This window comes from Pelecanus crispus, chromosome 25 (genome assembly GCF_030463565.1).
Source record: "Pelecanus crispus isolate bPelCri1 chromosome 25, bPelCri1.pri, whole genome shotgun sequence".
NCBI lineage: Eukaryota > Metazoa > Chordata > Aves > Pelecaniformes > Pelecanidae > Pelecanus > Pelecanus crispus.
In genome coordinates, this window is record NC_134667.1 from 2,579,275 (window position 1) to 2,600,129 (window position 20,855).

Consider the following 20,855-nt stretch of genomic DNA (forward strand, 5'->3'; position numbering starts at 1 on the left):
TGCCCCTCTCATGCACACGGCCGCTCTGCACCCAGCCCCACGGCCACGGGTGCCATCGGTGACGTGACCTCACCCCCTCCTGCTGCCACTGCTCTGTGCTCATGGCTTACACTGTCACACCTCTGCCTGTGGTGCATGGGCTCCTGATGATGATGCTTCTTCCAAAAAGCCACATTTGGGTAGGGGCTCCATATGATCTGCATGACATCAGAAGCACCCACACAAGCCACATGCCTGCTCTTGGCCTAAAAGCTATTCCAGCAGCAGGGAAATCACAGGCTCGTACACAAGCCATGTGCATACTGCTGGCCTATCCGCCACGCAGCTACAGGTGATGTCACAGCATCTCCACCTGCCATGGACCTGTTCCTGGCTTACCAGCTATGCGGGCACTACTGACATCACAAGGACATTCACAAGCCATGTGCCAGCTCCTGGCCCATCATCCACTCAGGCACCAGCAGCCTCACAAGCACCTACACAATCCATAAGCCTGCTCCTGGCCTATTAGCTCCTCAGGCCTGAGTGACCTCATAAGAACCTGCACAACCCATGGGCCTTCTCCTGGCTTGTGAAGTATTCAGACACCAATGATCTCACAAACCCCTACACAAGCTTTGCGCCTTTGCCTGGCCTATCAGCTACTTGGGAACCGGTGACCTCACAACCACCCCCACAAACCATGTTCCTGCTCTTGCCCTGTCAGCTCTTCAGGAAGCAATGACCTCACAAGAACCTACAGAGTCCAGGGGCCTGCTCTGGGCCTATCAGCTACTCTGCCAAGAGTGACCTCACAAGCACATCTCCCCCTGTTTGCCATGTACTCCTTGTTGAGGTATTCAGTCTCCAGTGACCTCACAAGCTCCTCTACAAGCCTTGCACCTGGTCCGGGCCTATCAGCTACTCTGCCAAGAGTGACCTCACAAGCTCCTACACAAGCCATGAGCCTCCTCTTGGCCTATCAGCTACTCAGGCAGCCGTGACCTCACAAGCACACGCCAACCTAGGTGCTATGTGCTCGTGTGGTGCAGTGACCCCAGATGGCAGCTAAACCCCCACCCAGGCACTCACTGCCTCCCTCCCAGCAGGATGGGGGAGACAACTGGAAGGGCAACAGCGAGAGCAAAACTCATGGGTGACGATAAACACAGTTGAAGAAGTGGAGGGAACAAGAGAAAAGGAAAGAAGGGATGGAGAAGCACTCACTCACCCCAGCAGACCGATGCCCAGCCAGTCTCCGAGCAATGGCTCCTTTGGAGAAACTCCCCTCCCAGCTGTATTTCTTAACAAGATGCCAGATGGCATGGACTATCTCTTTGGTCAGTTCGGGTGGGCTGCCCTGACCTTGTCCCCTCCCAGACCCTTGCCCACCCCCTGCCTCCTCGCCGTGGGGACGCAATGAGACACAGAGAAGGCCTTGACATTACGCCAGCACTGATCAGCAATAGCCACAGCGTCACCGTGTTATCAGCACTGTTTTAGCCACCAGCGCACAGCACAGCACAATACGTGCTGCTGTCAAGAAAATGAACTCCACGCCAGCCAGACCCAGGACAATCTCCACCCCTTATTACAAACCGTTTGCATCCTGCTCAAGGCCTGCAGGATTCAATGCATTTCCATCAACCACCACCCCCTGCTTCCCTGTCCTTTCACATGACATACACACAGGGAACTGGGTTTGGCTGGTGTGGCTCAGGTGGACCTGGACAAGTCCCAGCCCACTCCTGACGTCTCCCCTCACTCAGTCATCTGGAGTTTTTTGCAACATTCAATCAGGTCATCAAGCTAAGGACGAGGCAAAACATGGCTTGCCCCCCACAATGGTCTTACAGGGAGCTGTGAGATCCCCGCCAGCCATGGGGGAAGGGAGCTCACCTCCACCATTAATCTTCTTAGTGTGACCCCTCAAAGTGCAATGTGCAGTTCACGGGCCCATTGGCTGCTTTTTCTCATTCATGTGGTTCTTCTGGGGGATTCCCTTGGGGTCTTTTCCTCTTTGTCCCCATGCACGTGGTCTTCTGAAGCTAGCATTTTGTCCTGGTTTTCCATTTTCACGGAGAGCATGGCCTGTGTCTTGCAGCACTGGTCAAAGCCCAGAGCCTGCCCCAGTAAGCCTGCATGGCCGCCCTGCAGGGCTGGGCTGGGCTGGGCTGGGCTGGGCTGGGGGGGATTCCCAGTCCGGCTCACAGCACTGGGCTCTTCTTTGCAGGTGACAGGATTTGCTGGGGGGGCCCCTTGGAGGCCTCCTAGACGCGGGCCGTAGCCCTTGGGCATGTTCCAGCTTGCCCACGCCCCACCACTTTTCGGGCACCCCTCTGCCCTCCCGAAGTGCCCCCAGCCCCGCCCTGCCAGGGCTTGTTCTGCAGCCTGGTAAAGTGGGGGACCCTGACCTGGCCTTCTCCTTTTGTTTCTATTCACATTTAAACGTTAATTGCTCACTCCACTAGCTCTTATTCCATAAAAGGTTTTATCCATTTCATACCTATGTGTTTATGGCTACATATATTTACTTTCTCTACCTTCATAAATGTTCACATGTGTATATAAATCTATACATGAATACATATATATACATCCACAAGAATCAGAATAGGTGCTGGAATAGGACTGGATTCCTCCTCCTGCTGGGTCAAGGAATGTGGTGTTTAGGTTTCGGTCTGTTAGCAGTATGGTAACGCCGGCAGCTAGGACTGGAAGTGATAGTAGTAGTAGAACGGCAGTAATGAGTACGGACCATACGAATAGTGGAGTTTGGTATTGTGAGAGGGCTGGTGGTTTTATGTTGATGGCAGTTGTGATGAAGTTGATTGCGCCTAGGATGGAGGACACACCTGCTAAGTGGAGAGAGAAAATGGCTAGGTCTACTGAAGCTCCAGCATGGGCTAGGTTACCAGCTAGTGGCGGGGTATACAGTTCACCCTGTGCCTGCCCCTGCCTCTGCTGTGGAGGAGGCTAGTAGGAGTAGGAAGGATGGGGGCAGGAGTCAGAAGCTTATGTTGTTTATACGTGGGAATGCCATATCTGGGGCGCCGATTATAAGCGGGACTATTCAGTTTCCAAAGTCCCTGATTATAATTGGCATTAATATGGAGAAGATTATTACGAAAGCATGGGCGGTGATGATTACATTGTAGATCTGTTCATCTCCTAGGACGGTCCCTGGTTGTCCTAGTTCTGCGCAGATAAGTAAGCTAAGGGCAGTTCCAACTATTCCGGCTCATGCACCAAAAATCAGGTATAGGGTGCCGATATCTTTGTGGTGAGTTGAGAATAATCATCGGTTAATGAAGGTCACAGGTAAGATGGCCGAGTGTCAAGGCGTTAGGCTGTAGTCCTTTTTACAGAGGTTTGATTCCTCTTCTTATCGGCTCTGTGGTGAAATTCATGTTGAGTTGCAAGCTCATCGATGTGTGCTAAGAGCGTGCCAGAGCCTGATAGATGGAGGCCTGTTGGTTTGGGCATCTAGCTGTTAACTAGAATTTTGTGGGACCAAGGCCCACCTGTCTAGACCAAGGCCCTAGCTTAATTAAAGTGTCTGCGTTGCATTCAGGAGAAGCAGGTTAGTGTCCTGCGGGTCTTAGCAGAAACTAAGAGGGTTTAACTCTTGTTTAAGGCTTTGAAGGCCTTTGGTTTTGGCTATGCTAAGTTTCTAAATGATGGTCAAAATTATGGGGGAGATCGGTAGTAGTAGGGCCGATAGGGAGGTGAGGATGGCAATCAGGGTGCTTGTTGATTTGCTGACGTGCCACTGTTTTATGTGGTTTGTGGAGTTTGGTGGGAGTGTGATTGTTGAGTAATACGTGAGGCGGAGGTAAAAGAATAGTCCTAGTAGTGACAGTCTAGTGATGGTAGTGGCTGCTGTTGTTATTTCTTGTTTAGTTAGTTCCCGGGTGATGAGTCATTTGGGCAAGAAGCCTGTTAGTGGTGGAAGGCCTGCTAGGGAGAGTAGGGTTAGTAGTAGGGCTGCGTTTAGCATCGGGGTCTTTGTCCATGTGGTTATGATTGTTGCTAGTTTTAAGGTTTTGGTTGTGTTGAAGGTGAGAAATACGGCGGTGGTTATTAGCGAGTACAGGTAGAAGGTAAGTAGTGTAAGGCTGGGGTTGTAGATGATGATGATGATGGCTATTCAGCCCAAGTGTGAGATGGATGAGAAGGCTAGGATTTTTGGAATTTGGGCTTGGTTTAGTCCTATCCAACCCCCTAGGGCGGCAGAGGCAATAGCTATGGTGGTTAGGAGTGTCGGGCTGAGTGAGTGGGATGTTAGGAAGAGAATGGTGACTGGGGGGGATTTCATTATTGCTGATAGTAGTAGGGAAGTAGTTAGGGATGATCCTTGAAGGACTTGTGGGAATCAGAAGTGGAATGGAACTAGGCCTAGTTTTACTGCAATGGCTGATGTTAGTAGGGGGCAGGATATTGGGTGACTTAGCTGGGTGCTGTCTCACTGTCCGGTGCATCAAGCACTGGTTAGACTTGAGAAAAGGATTAGTGTCGAGGTGGTTGCTTGGACTAGGAAATATTTGATTGCTGCTTCGATAGCCCGTGGCTGGTGGGATTTTGAGATGAGAAGGGTGATGGCGACTGTGTTGATTTCTAGGCCGGTTCAGTATACATATGTATAGTGCAACTATCTATAAATAAATATGTGTTCAGAAGTATTTGCAAACTTATCTATAAATAGATATATTTTAGATAAATGTCCATATATGTACATGTGAGCCCTTCCTGGCCCAAAGGCGGTGGGCAGCCAATCCCAGGGCTGCCTGAGAAGACGTGGGTATGAAGGGGTGAAGAAATGGCTGCCAGCCAATCCCAGTGCCGGATGAAAAGAGGTGGGCAAGGAGGCTGTGGGAAGTGGCAGCCTCCCTGTGGGCAATGCCAGGGGCTTCCTTTGTGCCGTGGCCCTGGGGACACCGGGACGCGTGGCCAGTCCTGCCAGCCAATCCCAGGGGCTGCCTGAGAGCAGGCGGGTGTGACGGTGTCAGGAAATGGCCGTCAGGCAATCAGAGAGCAGCATGAGGTGTCACCCAATGGCAGCTGACGGCCATGGCATGGCGGCACCCTGTCCCAGCCTGGCGGCCAAACCAAAGTGGCGGCCCCTGTGCAGGCAGGGGCAGGGCCTTCCGCGCCTGATGTCTCGCTGGGCACAGCGGAAGGGGTGGCCGGTGCTGGCAGCCAATCAGAGCAGAGCACGTGGCGGGAGAGGAGAGGGGCTGCCAGGGCAAATGGCGCCGGGGCTGCTGGCAGGGGCCGGGACTTCCCCCGGCAGCCGCTGGGCGCGGCACCTGTCCCGCCAGGGCTGGCGGAGCAGCGGGGCCTGTGCTGCTGGCGTGTCCCAGGGCAGGGATCCCAACAGGCAGCAGGAAGGGCCCTGGGGAGCTACAAACACCCCAGCCAGAGCTGGGCCTGCGCAGCTGCCCGAGCCTCCAGTTTCCTCCGAGCTCCAGGCCCCGGCAGTGACTGTCCCGCAAAACATACGGGCCATGGAAGTGACATGGAACAGCGGCCCTGGCTGAGCCCTCGGGGCAGTTTATCTGCGCTTCTCCTCCTGGGGAGCCTGCAGCTGCCCCAGCACCGCCTGCGGTCACCGTCTGACAGCGGCACAAAAGGAGCCCTCGCTCTGTGTGGGGGCTGTCTACGCATGCGCTGGCATGGTCTCTATTTTCATCTTGCTCGTGACAGCCAGCCACAGCATAGCTTGCTCTCACCTGTGTATGGGGGTGTGGAGGGAGCACGTCTGATCCCCTGAGAGTATTGGGTCAAGGCCTTGTTTGGCTGCCACAAGGGATAATACAATAATGAGGAAAGGAGGAAGCCACAGGCAAGAAGAGACAGGGACACAAACCTGACGGGCAGATGCTGAGGGAGGCAGTGCTGGGAACCAAAGCTGGCCAGTCATGCTGATGGATGGAGGCGTGTGAGAGGGGGAGAGTGTTTATTCCAGCAAGGTTATCTGCTTGGGGACCTTGTGAATTGGGGAGCTAAGAGACAAAAGGGGAAACCAGAAGCAAAGTATGCTGAGACAGAGACTTGACAAAACAAACATGCAGTCTGACAAGAAAGGAACTTTGCCAGTCACACTAGTTGTTGTGCCATCAAGAAACTACAGGTGCCACTTCCCAGAGGACCAACCGGACTTGTCAAGTGACATGATTGTGAATCAGAGGGACCATGGACTGGGAGGGATGCGGGAATCAGGAGAGCTATGCAAAGCCATGAGGGACGTGCAGAGGAAGGGGAAGCGGGGAGGAACAAAGTGGGGTTAGGCAGAAAATGGTATAAAAGAGGCCAGGTGCGTGTAAAACTCGACTTAGTGAGGAAGGGGATGGAGTAGGGTCAGGACCCTGAATTTCAGGTGAGTGAAGTTTGAGTGGTTTAAGGAATTAGTGGATGGGACGCGCTGGGACACTGCCCTCAGGGCTAAAGGAGCTGAAGAGAGCTGGCAGCTCTGTCAGAACATTTTTCTTAGCGTGCAAGAGCTCTTGATTGCCATGTGCAAGACATTGTGCAAGGAAGGCAGGAGGCCCGTATGGCTCAGTAAGGAGCTCCTGGTCCAAGTGCAGCGTCAGAAGGAAATGCAGAGGCAGTGGCAGCAGGGCCCTGTGTCGTGGGAAGAATATAGGGACGCTGCCTGGATGTGTAGGGATGGATTCAGGAAAGCGAAGGAAGAGCTGTGGCTGAATTTGGCAAAAGATGCAAAGAATAATAGAAGGGCTTTTACAGTTGTGTTGGCCAGAAAAGGAAGATTAAAGTAAATGTACCCACCGTGATGAATTCCCCTCACACTATTAAATTCATCTCTAAAAAGATCCAGTTATTAATCCCATGTAGATGTTTTCTCCACGGCGCTTGGCAGGACATTAAAGACAGGCAGCAGAGAGAGACCTTTCCCATTTAGTCTTGGCACAGGTAGACTAAAAGACCCTTTCTTCTTCCATTTCTTAACCCATGTCCTTTTTATGAACATTTGTACCCACATCAGCTCTTGTAGAGTTTTTCCTAAATGCTCCTCGTTTATCCTCATCACGTTTAAAAGCAATTATGAGTAAGTTGCTAACACCAAGGCCACCCAGGGGCATCCCCCAGAAAACGTCCCCCCTGTCAATGCCCCCCGGCCATGGCTGACCCCAAGTACGCTGACCTGCCCGGCATCGCGAGTGTGGGGCTGAAGCGGGGAGCAGGCAGGGCCAGGGTGTCCAGAGGGGGAGCGGGGGGAGCGGGTACGTGGGTGGCTGAGGGGGTTGGAGGGGTGTGGGAGAAGGGAAGGGGATGGGCGTGTCTGCGGGGGAAGTGAGGGCATGAGGGGTGTTTGTGGGGGGAGCTAAGAGGTGACCACAGAAAGAGTAAACGGACAAAAGGGGGGAATTATTCTCCAAGGATATCCCATTTTATGTGCCTTTAAATGAAACACTAAACATGGTGCCTAGACAGGCCTGCTTTGCTCCTCTTCTCTGCCAGCAGGAGAGCTTTCCCGGGGCTGCGATTCTGCTCTCTCAGTGACACTGGAGCTTTGGTGAGCGACCCTGGGCTGTGGAAGCCGGAGCTGGACCACGGGGGCTTCTCCTTCAAGCCCCATTCCCCTGCGCTGTCCCTTGCAGCCCGGACCACAAGCATCCTTCTCCTGAGGGACAAAGCTCCCTTCCCCACTAGCAGCACAAGCTGTAGGAAGCCCCCTGGGAGAACGTTTGCAAGGGACACACACAAGTCGAGCTGCCACACATCCTCTTTGTTTTATTATTCTTCCTAAAGGAGGTCTTGGGCCTGCGGGTGGTCGTTGTGGCTCACCATCTTCCCATGAACCTGTACCCGGTACACACAGGTGTACTCTGGGTTTCCCCAGTTGCTCTGCACCTGGAATTTGATGTAGCGAAAGGTCCTGGGAAGCTCCTTCTGTAAAGAAATGTGGGGAGCCATCATTGCGCTGGTGGGAAGAGCCACAACAGATTGCGGGAGGCCCCCCTGCCTGCGCTCCCCTGCTGAGGACCAAAGGGCAGCCCTGACGGAGGAGGAAGCCAGGGCAAGCAGAGCCCCCTTTGCCAGGGCCAAGGAGGAGCCCTCTGTGCCTAGAAAGCAAAGGCCTGGCCTCAGAGGCTTGCTGAGGGCAGCTGTGGAAAGCGGAGGCACAGTGCTGCCCGGGCTGCCGCGGGACGCGGGGAGAGTCCCGCTGAGGGGGGCAGGCGTCTGCCATCCTCCCTGCCACCGTCTCCCCTGAGGGGGACTGTTTCCCTTCCCGCACCCCTTCCCACTGCTGCTTTCTCTGCGCTACCCGAAGGGAAAGGAAAGCCCTTGCAAAGGTGGGGCAGCTGCCTCGGCCAGCAGAGCAAAGCCCCATTTGCCCTCCTCTTGCCGCCTTCCCCGCAGGGGCATGGAGCGTGGGAGAGCAGAGGCTGGCTGGGGTGACCCTCTGCACTCTTTCCTCCAAGGACTTGCAGACAAGCCTGCCTTCTTCCCGGGCATCCTGCCTACAGCTCTTGCGGTATCTGCACATGGAATGTCTGAGCGATCTCCTTGTGCACGTCGTAGGTGAATGTCCCCAGGAGAGTTTCTGCCGTTGCCTCATCCACTCCCTCAAAGACGAGAGAGAAAGGGAGCCGGTCAGGCCGAAGCAGGGTGTCAGAAAATGGGCACGGCGAGGCCAAACGCGGGAACCCTTGCCCACCTCCCTTGGCTCCCTTGGTGACTCAGCTTAGGGTGAGTGTGGGTCGGGATGCTTTCAGCATGTGCTCCAGGATCGTTGGCCATGAAGCAGAGAAGAAGCCCCCAAAGGCACAGAACCTGCACGTGCCCCCAGTGGCGCCCCAGGGGATGCGGTGCGCTGCAGCACCCAGCCCCAGACAGAGCTCTGAGAGAAGCCACCACGAGAAGCACGTCTCTGGTACAGCTTTTCCCTGGGGCCGCCCCCCACCCCCAACCCTCCCCGAGAAGTGCAAGGCCAGGACTTACGGAGACAGCAAAGTCTTTGGGGGCACTGCTGACTTCCCCGGAAGGAGAGACTGCCTCGGAGATATGCCAGATGGTGAAAGCCTTTGGCCAGATTTGCTCAGGCAGCCGGATGACCACGTGGCCCCGAGATCCTTGGAAAGCCCAGCAGTTGCCAGGGGCAATACGGGGCTGAAACCAGAAAGCCATGACCATCAGTTGCTACTGGCAGCCAAAGAGCCACCACAGCTGCCTGTTTGGCCAGAAGCAGAGACCTTGCCTTGCCTGTGGGCTGCAATCCTGTTTGTAAATGAGTACAAGTGCATGGGCAGCAGGGCAATATGGAAGTGTTTCTACAAACCCTCTGGGCTCCACCGCCTTTCCCAAGGCAGCTCTGCTTTCTCAGAGCCTGCAGAGAAAGGGCAGGTCTCCCTAGCGTACCTCACCCCATCGTCCTTCAAAGATTCCGCTGCAGCTACAAGGTCCAATGCAGACATGGACCCTGCTTCAGACGTGGTAGACCAGATCATGGCTGGGGGCCCAGAGGAGCACCTCTCGCTGCTGGCATGGCTCAGCAGCCCCCACCACTCCCACCCACTCTGGAAAGGGACCGTCAGAGATGCCGTATGGCAGTGGGACTCCCAAGGACAAAGTTCCTTGGCAAACTGCAGCCAAGGGTGGTGGGCAGGTCACAGCAGCTGGGTTCATCTCGGTCCCCTTCCTGATGGGACGCAGTGCTGCCAGGGATCGCAGGGGTCAGGAATGCAATGCAGGCTGCAGCAAAGTGCTGTGCACTTGGTCTGCCAATGGAAAGCAAGGAGGTGAAGCACACTGAAGCCAGGAGTTCCTTTGTGACACCTGCCTGCAAGATTGTCTCTGGAGGGTTTCCAGAAGAGAAGGCAAATGGAGAAAGCCACCAGGTCTTCTTGCCTTGCTCACCATAACTCTTGGATGTCCTCTCCTCATCAATGGTGGCACCTTACATGACGGTGGAGAGAGATTAGGAGTTGAAGCAGTGCATTAGGATGCATTTCTCAGGCTGGAAAGCAGAGCTTGGCAGAGTTTGGGGGAGTGCCATAGACAACGTGAGGGCAGTGAGACTTCCTGTCTTCCTACCTATGGCTTCCAGAGCCCAGTCAGGCATCTGGAGGTAGTTTTCAAGCACCTTCTTAATTGCCGCCTGTGTCAACTGCAGAATTTCCTGGGGAAAAATTGGGAATGGAGAGATGGCAGTGAACACACACACACACGTGCACAGGCCATTCTGCATGAACCCCGAGCCCTAGCACAGAGCCAAGGAGCGCCTGTGTGTCAGAAAACCCAAGGCAAGACCTGTCGGAAGAGGTGCCGACTCTGAGAGTGCCAAGAGGAAGCAGCAGGAGGGAGCCCGGATAGGTAGCGGGGTCTCTGATCTACCGCCAGCACCCTTACCTCTCTCTTCTCTGCTTGGACACCATGGTCTACGAGGACCTCTCTCACTGCCTGAAGTATGTTCCCCCTCGCAGCAGACACCTGAGCCACCGTCTCCTCGAGCTCCCGCATCTTCTGCTCCAGCCAAGCCTGTGAGTTCCTGCAAGGCAGAGGGAAAGCAGGTCTTGTCCAGCAGCTGCCAAGCCTCTGCAGGCAGGCTCCAAACGCCGTGCAGAGAAGGGTCAGGTGAGCTTGGGTCAAGCCCCGTCCCCCGGCCCCTTTCCTTCCTCTGGTTTACAAATGGCTCCCTTCCAGCACCGTGGGTAGTAGATGGAAAGGCCGGGAGCCCTGGGTGCGAAGCAAGTGAGTGCAGGCAGCATGAAGCCAGCTGAGACGGCTCCACAGCGTGTGTTGCTTGGCAAGAAAGCGCTCTTACCCCAGAGACTGCAGCTCCGCTTCAGGAAGGCCCGACACCTCCTGCAAGATAAAGAGGGTGTGGGATGGACTCCTTAAGTAGCTTGTTTACCGCCAGAATTGACTCTTTGGAGAGACACTCTATTGGAGCAAGCATGAGGAGCACTGCCAGGGCTTCCCAAAGGAGACTCCCCTACGGAGAGGTGGCAGAATTTCCTGCTGCTTTGAGTCACTTTGGAGAGACCCTGACCCAAACCTGGCCTCTTTAACCATCCACGTTCAGCAGAGCATCTTTCGGGTCTCCATCTGACCCCCCCCAGGCTCTCCGATGGGTATGCAGGCAGCAAAGGCACCTTCTGCCAAAGTGCTCCCCACTTCAGCCTGCCACCCTCTGGAAGTCACTCGGGAAGATCCGTCTCCGTGTTAAACCCCAAGCAGGTGCTAAGGAGACTGAAGGATGACCAGAAGTGCTCCTCCCTCGCCTCTGCCTCAGCGGTGATGGGGAGTTTCGAGCAGGCACTGCGTGTTCCCAGGGGAGGCAGGAGGGCAGAGCGACGGCCTTTGCAGGCGTTGGCTTTCCCTCAGCAAGGGACACTTACCTGCAACGCTCCCGTTCCCCACACCGTTGGGTGTCTCCAGCAGTAGACAAGAGCTGTGGGTCACATTGTCAAGAGATGGTTATTTTCCTCAGGAGCTGCTCCCTCTGCCCAGGACTGAGAGGCCCATTTTTGGTGAGGGGTACTCACCCGACAGGACGGGAAGCAGCAGGAGAAGGAGCCTCAGGACACTCCTGCCCTTCTGGTGGGTGTGGCGTTGTCTAAAAGAGCAGGACCACTGCTGTTAGCAAAGCGCAAAATCTGGGACATGTATTTGCCAGGGATCTGCTTAGGAGCTCGCTTGCCACCAGGTTCCTGTGCTCAGCACAGCTGCAAGTCTGAAAGCCCAAGGGCCTTTGGGAAGGTCTGGCCCGTTGCACCCCTCCCCTGGGACACAAAGAGCTCTGGCCTGAGACAGGGGCAGCAGCCTGGCCCTGCTCGGCTCTCCCCGCAGAAGGGGCAGGGCTGTGCCCCCAGAATGGGGTTGCTGGGCTGCCCGGCTGGAGGGCAGTAGTGCAGACAGCCCCCGTGCTGTGGGGCTGCCTGCTCCTGCCGGGAAGCCAGGCAGCACACAAGGCTTCTGGCCTGACCACCCTCTGCTTTCTGGGCCCCCTTGCACCCACCTGCCCAAAGTGGCTGGCATCTCCACAAGCCCAGCACACCGACCAGGCACAGGGCAAAGCCTGCTCTCCTCCCGAGACCCAAGCACCTCTTCTCCAGGCATGCGCTAGCTGCTGCCAGTGCTCTGCTTCGCACTGCTGCCCACCTCTGCAGCGCGGGGTTTTATGGAGGGCAGCAGGTTATGACATCACAAGAGCCGCCTGGTGATGCCCGTGATGAGCTGAGAGGGGCTACCAAGAAAGGGTTGCTGTGCTGCCTGGAGGGAGCAACCCTGTGGGTGAGCCTCCGCCCGCAGCTGCAGCTCCCAGAGACAAGGGGCCCAGAAGCACCCGGGAGCACAGAGAGCAGCAGCTCCTTTGGCTCCTGGCATCAAGCAGCGTGGTGTGCAGGTCCCCTCAGGCTGGAGGGCCACCCAATGCAGACTGGCACCTCTGCATACAGCCAGGGCTGCTCAGATGCACGCATTTTCACACGGTGTTAACGGAGATGACGCTGTGCATGGTGGAAATGATCAGCAGCATGGCTGTCTCTCTCTCTCTCTCTCGAGTGGTGCTGCTGTCCTGGCCTCCCTCCCTGCCTCCCTCCTGCCAGTGCTGGGCCAGCTGCTGTCCCCAGACCAGGAAGAGCTGCTGCAGGCACCCAGGGTGCTCCCCGGAGAGCCCTGTGCCACCTCCTCTGCCTTCCTGGCTGCCCAGGGATGTTCCTGGGCCACAAAGAAGGCCACAAATGTGCCTTAATCCTGACATCACTAATAGTACTGCTGCTTACAATCAACCTACTAGGCCTATTACCATATACATTTACCCCAACCACCCAGCTATCAATGAACATCGCACTAGCCTTCCCACTATGACTAGCCACCCTACTCACAGGCCTATGAAATCAACCCTCAGCCTCCCGAGGACACCTACTACCCAAAAGGAACCCCAACACTACTAATTCCTGCCCTAATCATAATCGAAACCACCAGCCTCCTTATCCGACCACTAGCGCTAGGAGTCCGCCTCACAGCAAACCTTACAGCAGGACATCTCCTTATTCAACTCATCTCCACAGCCACAACCGCCTTACTCCCCATCATCCCAGCAGTGTCAATCCTAACTGCAGCAATCCGATTCCTCCTAACAATCCTAGAAGTAGCAGTAGCCATAATCCACACCTACGTCTTTGTTCTCCTACTAAGCCTATACTTACCAGAAAACATCTAATGGCTCACCAAGCACACTCCTACCACATAGTAGAACCAAGCCCCTGGCCCATCTTGGGAGCAGCTGCCGCCATACTTACTATGTCACGTTTAATCATATGATTCCACCACAAGTCATCACAACTCCTGGCCCTAGCTCTGCTCTCCATAGTCCTAGTTGTAATCCAATGATGACAAGACATTGTACAAGGAAGCACATTCCAAGGCCACCACACCGCTACTGTCCAAAAACGCCTGTGACATGGAATAATCCTCTTCATCATATCCGAAGCCGCCTTCTTCCTGGGTTTCTCCTGGGCATTCTTCCACTCCACAGCTGTCTGGGCACCAAGGGCATGTGCTGCTGCACCCAGCGAGCAGCTGGGTGGGGGCTGATCCAGGGCATAGAATCATAGAACGGGTTGGGTTGGAAGGGATCATCTAGTCCAACCCCCCTGCCATGGACAGGGACATCTTTCATTAGATCAGGTAGCTCAAAGCCCCACCCAACCTGACCTTGAACACTTCCAGTGATGGGGCAGCCACGCTTCTCTGGGCGACCAGAGTCTCACAACTCTTACTGGAAAACATTTCTTCCTTACGCCCAAGCTAAACCAACCCTCTTTCACTTTAAAACCATTGCCCCTTGTCCTGTCACTACAAGCCTTGATAAAAAGTCTGCCTCTGTCCTTCTTGCAAGCGCCCTTTATATATTGAAAGGCCGCAGGAAGCTCTGCCCAGAGCCTGCACTTCTGCACTCTGAACAACCCCAACTCTCTCAGCCTTTCTTCATAGCAGACGTGTTCCAGCCCTCGGATCATTTTTGTGGCCCTCCTCTGGACCCGCTCCAACAGATCCATGTCTGCAGTGCAAGCTGTTGGAAGCCCCCTGGAAGAACGTTTGCGAGGAACAAGTCGAGCTGCCACACACCTTCTTTGTTTTATTATTCTTCCTAAAGGAGGTCTTGAGCCTGCGGGTGGTCACTGTGGCTCGCCACCTTCTCGTGAACCTGTACTCGGTACATAGCGGTGTACAGTCAGAGCCGTCGTAGGGAGCACAGCAGCCACCTCCCTCCGACCGGTCACCTGGCATTCACGGTGTTAGTAAAAAAGGATTTGCTCGCATTTTGGTTTCTTCTCGTTCGTGCGCAGGTACTGGAAAGAAGGCAGCAGAAGTACACCCTAGCTAAAACCCCTTGTATTGCTGGCAGTAACGGTGCCTCTTGGCTGGGAGCATGAGAAGTACCCCTTTTCAAGCTCTTGACCCTTTATATACAGTTTTGAGACTACTCACATACTCATTTTTGCAATGTACATAACCTATATGCTTTGGCCATGACATCCCTTGTTACCATACGCTTTTGAGGATTTGTTCACATCAACCCCCATGCAAGCATGCTTAATGCATATTTATTAGCTGAGTTTGCACTACTTTGTTGCAACTTTGGCACTTTCAGCTGGTTTGGCCTGGTTTCTCCTAACTACAAACCCTCTTATGCAAGTGCGGTCATTGTTGGTCAAGTTCCATTGCGCCTGTGTGAAAACGGGCAACCGTTTACGCAGGACGGTGCACACACCCTCCTGCCTGCAAATCGGGCAAGAACCAGGTCTGAGGCAGAGCCATCGTGGGGCACGCACAGGCAGAAGGGAAAGCAGCAGCCACCTCCCTCCGGCCCGTCAGCAGACATTCACTATTGACACGGTCGCGCACTTGTCCTACAATCACAGATGTCTGTCTTCTCTTTCTGGTTTTATTTCAAAAGAACCGGGACGTCACTGGGCGGCTCCCAAAGGCAGCCGCCAGCTTCGGTGGCAGGACCCAGTTAAGGATGTCCCTGTTCAGCAGGACCAGGATGAGGACGACGATCTGCAGGAAGGCAAGGAACAGAAGAAATCTCCTGTGGGACAGGAGAGGGGTCAGGCAGAACAGGGGGCAAATGTGTCTCAGCTCTTTCCAACCACCCTCTTCGCACAGCACCGTGGCACCTTGAACCGTGCTGGGCACAACACTCCCCGCTCAGGACTGGGGTGAGGGGCCTGGCTACCTCTCTCGGCTCTACTGTACGTCTCCCCGGTGGGCCCCAAAATCCCCCCCTACGCGCCCCCCAAGCTAGGAAGAAAAGAAATACTGAACCATTTCATCCCAGAGAAGTCCAAAGCTGCCTAGTGCCCTTGGACCACTGGCACGGACATGCCAGTGCCTATGGAAGAGCCCCGGCACCCTGACTGCCCCGGGCCACTCACCTCAGCCAAGAAGTGATGTTATGCCTCCTTGACGCCAGCTGCTCCTCCTAGAGGCCAAGGCACAGCAGGGACATGTGTTGGGGTGTGCGAGGCGGCGAGGTTTGGGGGCTCAGCCCCCCTCCCTCGTTCGCGCTGAGATCAGTGCCCCCATGTCCCCCGGGCACAGTGCAGACCCTTCCCTCCCCAAGGCCCACAGCGGGGTTGTCTGTCCTACCAGCCGCACAGCCACCATCTCCTGCAGCAGCGACTCGCCTGTCTTGTCCGCCTGCGCCGCCTTCCCCCTGCTACGGACACCATGGGGTTCTGGGCTGTGAGAAGAGACCTCGGCCGGCATGGTGGCCCCCTGGGTGGCCAACAGGGAGCCAGGGTGCTGCCCAGGCTCTGCCGGGGCTGGCACCAGGCACCGCGGCATCCCAGCACTGCACAGACCCACCCCCTGCCCCTGTCCCGCCCCAGGCCTGGGGGGCATGGAGGAGAGCCTGGGAGCTGCTCAGAGTGGTGCAGAGCTGCTTGCAGGAGTCCCGAGTGGCACAGAGAGGTTTTGAGCTGCTCACGAGAAGACAAAGGGCTCTGCAGAGCAGGCTGGAGCAGCGGACAGGAGCCACAAAGATGTCTGTAAGTGGCAGAGCTCTGCCCAAAGCTGCTGAGCATCCCCCACCCCGCTGCCCCAGGTTTCAGTCGGGGCCCCATCACCACTCACAAAGCTGTTGGCTCTCGGAGGCATTCCTGTCTCTCCAGGAGGTGCTGGAGCTTGTTCCTGAGCAGCTGGAGAAGCAAAGGGCCCGGTCAGGAGTCCACGCCATGTCTGCTCTGAGGGGGCTTCCCCCCACAAACCTGTGGAGCCCCCGTCCCTCCAGTCCCCAGTACCTTCTTGACCTCAGCCTGCTCCTGAACAGCTTGTGCCAGCTCTGACCACTGCTCCCCCTGCAAAGCAAGCGGGACACATTGCAGGGAGCCATGGTGGGAAAGGGCATCCCCACTCAGTCCCCAGGGCACTGGGAGGTCAGGCCAGGGCCAGGGCGGCAGGCACACGGGTGTCCTGGGGCCAGCACCATTGCTCAGCGGCTCTGGCCACTCCCCGAGGCACTTCTGGGTGCGGGTCACAGACCTTGATCAGCTCCCGCACTTTTGTGCCTCCCTCTGCCTTTCCCTGACAGAGGTGTGCCTGGGAGAGAAGGGGGAACGGGAACGGCTCCAGAAGGGGCAGGGGGTGGAGGAGGACCCCCATGCCACCGGCCAGGGTGCAACACCAGACTCCCCATCGCCTCCCCTCCAGCCCATGCCTGGGTTCCTGTCACACACGGTGTCCCCGTACACCCAAGTGAGGGTCACTCATCGCACCCCCTTCCCCAAAGCCATAGTGCTGTGCCTGCTGTGCCTGCTGTGCCTGCAGACCCATCAGGGTCCCCTCTGCAGCACAGCCACAGCCAAGAGCCTGGGGGCTCTCCAGAGGCCCAATCCCTCCATCATGGATGCTATATCCCGGAGTAAATATCCTCCGCAGCCACACCACTGCCCGTGGCTGCTGGGCTGCACGGACCCAGCACTGGCACCCCCCTCCCGGACCCTGTCAGAACGGGCCTCCTTTTCCCCTGTACCTTCAGCACCTCTTCCAGGCTTGCAGCTGCCTCCTCCTTTGCCAGCTGAACGTGCTCCTGTGGGAGAGGAGGGGAAGAGAAGCAGCCATCAGGGCACCGGGACGCTCCCACGAGTGCACTCATGGCTCCCTTCAGGCACTGCCTTTGCCCTCACGTCCCCTCTCCTTCCCAGCCCTGCAGGCACTGCAGGCAGCCAGAGCGACCCCCAGGCCCAACTCTGGACGCGGTCCACAGCTGGACATGGGGCTGAGCAAGTGGCTCTAGGTGACCCTGCTTGAGCAGGGGCATTGCACAAGACCAGATGATCTCCAGAGGTCCTTTCCAGCCTCAACCAGTCTGTGATTCTGTGAACTCACCTTTGCCTGGGCCACCAGCCCCTCCAGCTGCTGGAGCTCCCGGTGGTTGTTCTCAAAACTCTGAGCCACAAGACGGTTCTGGGAAGAGGAGCCGGACACAGGCACTGGGCCCCTGACACAGCCCCAGGTGCCGCAGCTGGGGGATGTGGGCAGAGGAGGGGACACTGACCTCCATGCTGAGCTCCTCCATGGTTTGCCGCAGCTCCTGCTGCTGCTTGCCCTGCAGGGGGAAAGGAGGGCTCAGGGGCTCAGGTCTCGCAGCCCCAGCCCCCGGGCACAAGGGGAACACTCCACACCTACCAGACACTGCAGCAGCTCCTTGTGCCTTTGTGAGTCACCAGAACACTGCAGCAGGCGCTCCCGGAGCATGCGGAGGTCTTGCTTCAGCACCTCTGCCTGCATGGCTGCACCTGTGTGTCGGGAGCCAGCAGGGTGTGAGGGGCACGGCCACGGGAACTATCAGGCACGGACACTCACGGGGACGTTGCCCTGCCCTGACTCACAATCGCACGTGGACACGCGGGTGCACTCAGGAGAACGCAGCCCTGCACAGCTGTGCACAGGCACGCCACCCTGCTTGCCTGTAGCTGTGCCCAGCACTGCAGGCACTGGCACAGGTACAGCCGTACGCCCACGGGCACAGCCACACAGCGCCTTGTGCTGCCCAAGCACAGGTGCACCCGTGCTCTCTCATGCAAAGGCCACACACATGCACCGTCAGGAATGGCCAGGGCTGGCACGGGAGCCTCCCCCAGAGAGGGGCTCCGTCAGCCGCCTGCACTCACGCACCTGTGTCCCACTCTGCCAGCGGTCCTGTGCTCGCGCACGCACTGGTTCCATGCGCGGCTTGGCCTGCACCAGCTGGGTGCTGAGCTTCTGGCCAGGTGTGGTGCGGGGCTGAGGAGAGAAGGAGTTTCTCCTGCCCTGCTTTGCCGGGCACCCGCGCGGCCCCTCTGCACAGTGGACGCCGGAGAGGTCGTTGGCGAGTACTCTCCATACTCCTGCCCAGCAGCACCCAGGTTCTCCTCCAGATGCTCCCCCGCCTCTGGGAGCAGCACCCTTTGTACCCTCCAGGGCGCCCGTGTCACAAGCCCACAGTGACATCATGGTGACACGGCCACCACTGCCCACTGTGACACGACAATCACCTCCCCGGGGCTGGTGCCAAGAGCTGACGTGGGAAACAGGGCAGCACCCACTCTCAGCGCACGGCCGGAGCAACCACGGTCACCGCGTGTCGGCCACTCCCCGCAGGGTTTGCCTGTCCCGCGGAAGTCCAGCTGCGGCAGCTCCCCACACCAGGTCCACGCGGGAGCCGGGCTGCACATGGACTCCCAGCAGGCACACGCAGACACTCACAGAGAGGCGCGTGCAGCACGGGTGTGCACGGACACACACACCGCTTGGGCTCCAAGACAGGGCTGAAACACCCAGCCCCCTCCAGGATCCAGCACCCAGCTGCGGGGGGGAAGTGCAGCCCAGGAAGGGGAACAAAAAGACTAGCCCTGTGCTCTAGTCTGTGCTTGCAGGCTGCCAAGAGGAGTGGAGTGTCTCTCCTGCTCAGACAGCTGTGGCTGCTGGCACGCAGGGGAGCACCAGGAGGAAGGGGTGGGGGCACCCGGCAGGCAGGCAGTGACTGAGGGTATCAGGGCTGTCTGGGGGGAGGCAGAAACATCTGTGAGGCTGATGTCTTTAACAACGCCCGGTGAGCAGCATTGCTGCGGAAAGCCACCTGCCACGCAGGAGCATGGAGCGTGCCGAGCTTGAGCCTCTGGATATGAGGCAGGGTGTGAAATTCACTGTCTGTCATCGCAGCACCTCTCTTTCGCTTGACTTTTAAGTAATTCATTAATACCTGACGGGTGTTGCAACCTGTCCTGTTTTCTGATCATTTGGGTTTGTCCATCTGAGGGAAAACCCCACGCCTTTCCTCAGCTCCAAATACCAATAGAGAGAGCATTGTAGGTGGACGTAGTGCTGGAGATGCAGATGCCATTGCAGATGCCCAATCCATTTACAGAAGAAGATACCGTTGCAGCTTCCATTGCAGATGCAAATACCATTTCAGATGGCCCTGCAGCATGAATTCGCATTGCAGACGCCACTGCAGATACCTTTGCAGATGCACAGTCCATTGGCCAGAACATTGTAGATGCAGGTGCCATTGCAGATATCCTTGACAATGCCTTTTCACATACAGCCATAGACAGCAATCCCACGAGGAAGATACCGACTCAATTGCAGATGCAACGGCAGATACAGGGGCACATACAGACAGAAGACACCTACCATTAGAGATACAAGTACAGTCACAGACACCGTTACGCATAAAATTGCAGGGGCAGTCATAGATACAGACAGAACTGCACATGCAGTTCCAGCCACCAGAAGAGCCCCAGCCACGAGTACACATTCAGTTACAGCTATGGATACAGATACAGAGACCGATCTCGCTCCTGGGAGGGGAACCATTACAGACAGAGGTGCCGTTACACATACAGGGAGTGGTAGACATACCACTGAAGGTACAGGGAGTATCTGCATCTCCATTGGGTGACTGCAATGGCTTCAGCATCTTTGAGAGCAACTCTAAAGGCAATTGCATCTGCAGGGCCATCTGCAGTGGTATCTGCGTCTGCAAGGCCATCTCCAGTGGCATCAAGGGCTGTATCTTCAAAGGAAGCTTCAAAGGCATCTCCATCTGCAATGGCGTCTGCAAAGGTACCTGCATCTGCAACGGCATCTTCATCTGAAGTGGTGTCTGACATGGCATCTGCATCTCCACTGGCGTCTGTAATGGTTTCTGCATCTGCAATGGCGTCTGCAATGGCACCTGCATCTTCAACAGCATCTCCATTCGCAACTCATCTGAAATTGTATTTGCATCTGCAATGGCATCTGCATCTGCAGTGGTGTCTGCAGTGGAGAGCGTACAGATGCACACAGAGCATTGCAGACGCTATGGCTTTGCAGATGCCATTGCAGATTCAAATGCCATTGCAGCCACCATTTCAGCTGAACAAGCCACTGCTGGCAACCCTGCAGGTGCTGCTATCAAAGCAAACAGCACTGCAGAGGCAGGTACCACTGCAGCTGAAGAAACCATTGCAGATGGCATTGCAGATCCAGCTCCCGCTGCAGGTGCAGAGGCCCTTGGAGATGCCGATCCCATTGCAGCTATCGATAGCATTGCACATACTGATACAGGTACCCACGCCATTGCCGATGCCACTACCAGGACTGTCACAGATCCCAACACCAGTACAGAGAAGGCGATAGCATTACAGGTAGTCACACAGATCCTGAGACCGTCAGTGGTACAGATACCATTAGAGATACCCCTGCGCTTCCTAGTTCAGCTAGAGAGGGAATTACGTGTGCGCATACAGAAACCATTCCAAGTACATGTGCAGGTCCAGATACCGTTAGCAATGCAGATACAGTTACGGGTACAATTACGGGTACAGGCACAGATACCATTAGAGACACAGATACTGGCACCATCAAAT

The 20,855-nt window shown here is 56.3% G+C and overlaps 2 protein-coding genes across 2 annotated transcripts in view; one reads left to right on the top strand and one right to left on the bottom strand.

Moving 5' to 3' along the window:
• The window catches only part of LOC142595961 (antigen WC1.1-like), a 140,218-nt gene that overhangs the window by 67,338 nt on the left and 52,025 nt on the right, over positions 1 to 20,855 (top strand).
• Positions 7,747 to 12,794, bottom strand: LOC142595923 (SUN domain-containing protein 3-like). Its single transcript, XM_075724796.1, has 8 exons — positions 12,768 to 12,794; positions 11,493 to 11,563; positions 10,354 to 10,492; positions 10,039 to 10,123; positions 9,785 to 9,900; positions 8,947 to 9,114; positions 8,470 to 8,570; positions 7,747 to 7,879 (listed from the first exon to the last, which is right to left on the bottom strand). Exons 1-8 carry the CDS (start codon positions 12,792 to 12,794, stop codon positions 7,747 to 7,749), a joined length of 840 nt encoding a protein of 279 aa, XP_075580911.1.

Coding starts and splice junctions, on each gene's coding strand:
- LOC142595923 (XM_075724796.1), bottom strand. CDS start 12,794: ATGTTCATTGATAGCTGGGTGGTTGGG. Junction 10,124..10,353: donor TCCAAGCAGAGAAGAGAGAG/GTAAGGGTGCTG, acceptor ATTTTTCCCCAG/GAAATTCTGCAGTTGACACA. Junction 7,880..8,469: donor GTGCAGATACCGCAAGAGCT/GTAGGCAGGATG, acceptor GGAGCTTCCCAG/GACCTTTCGCTACATCAAAT.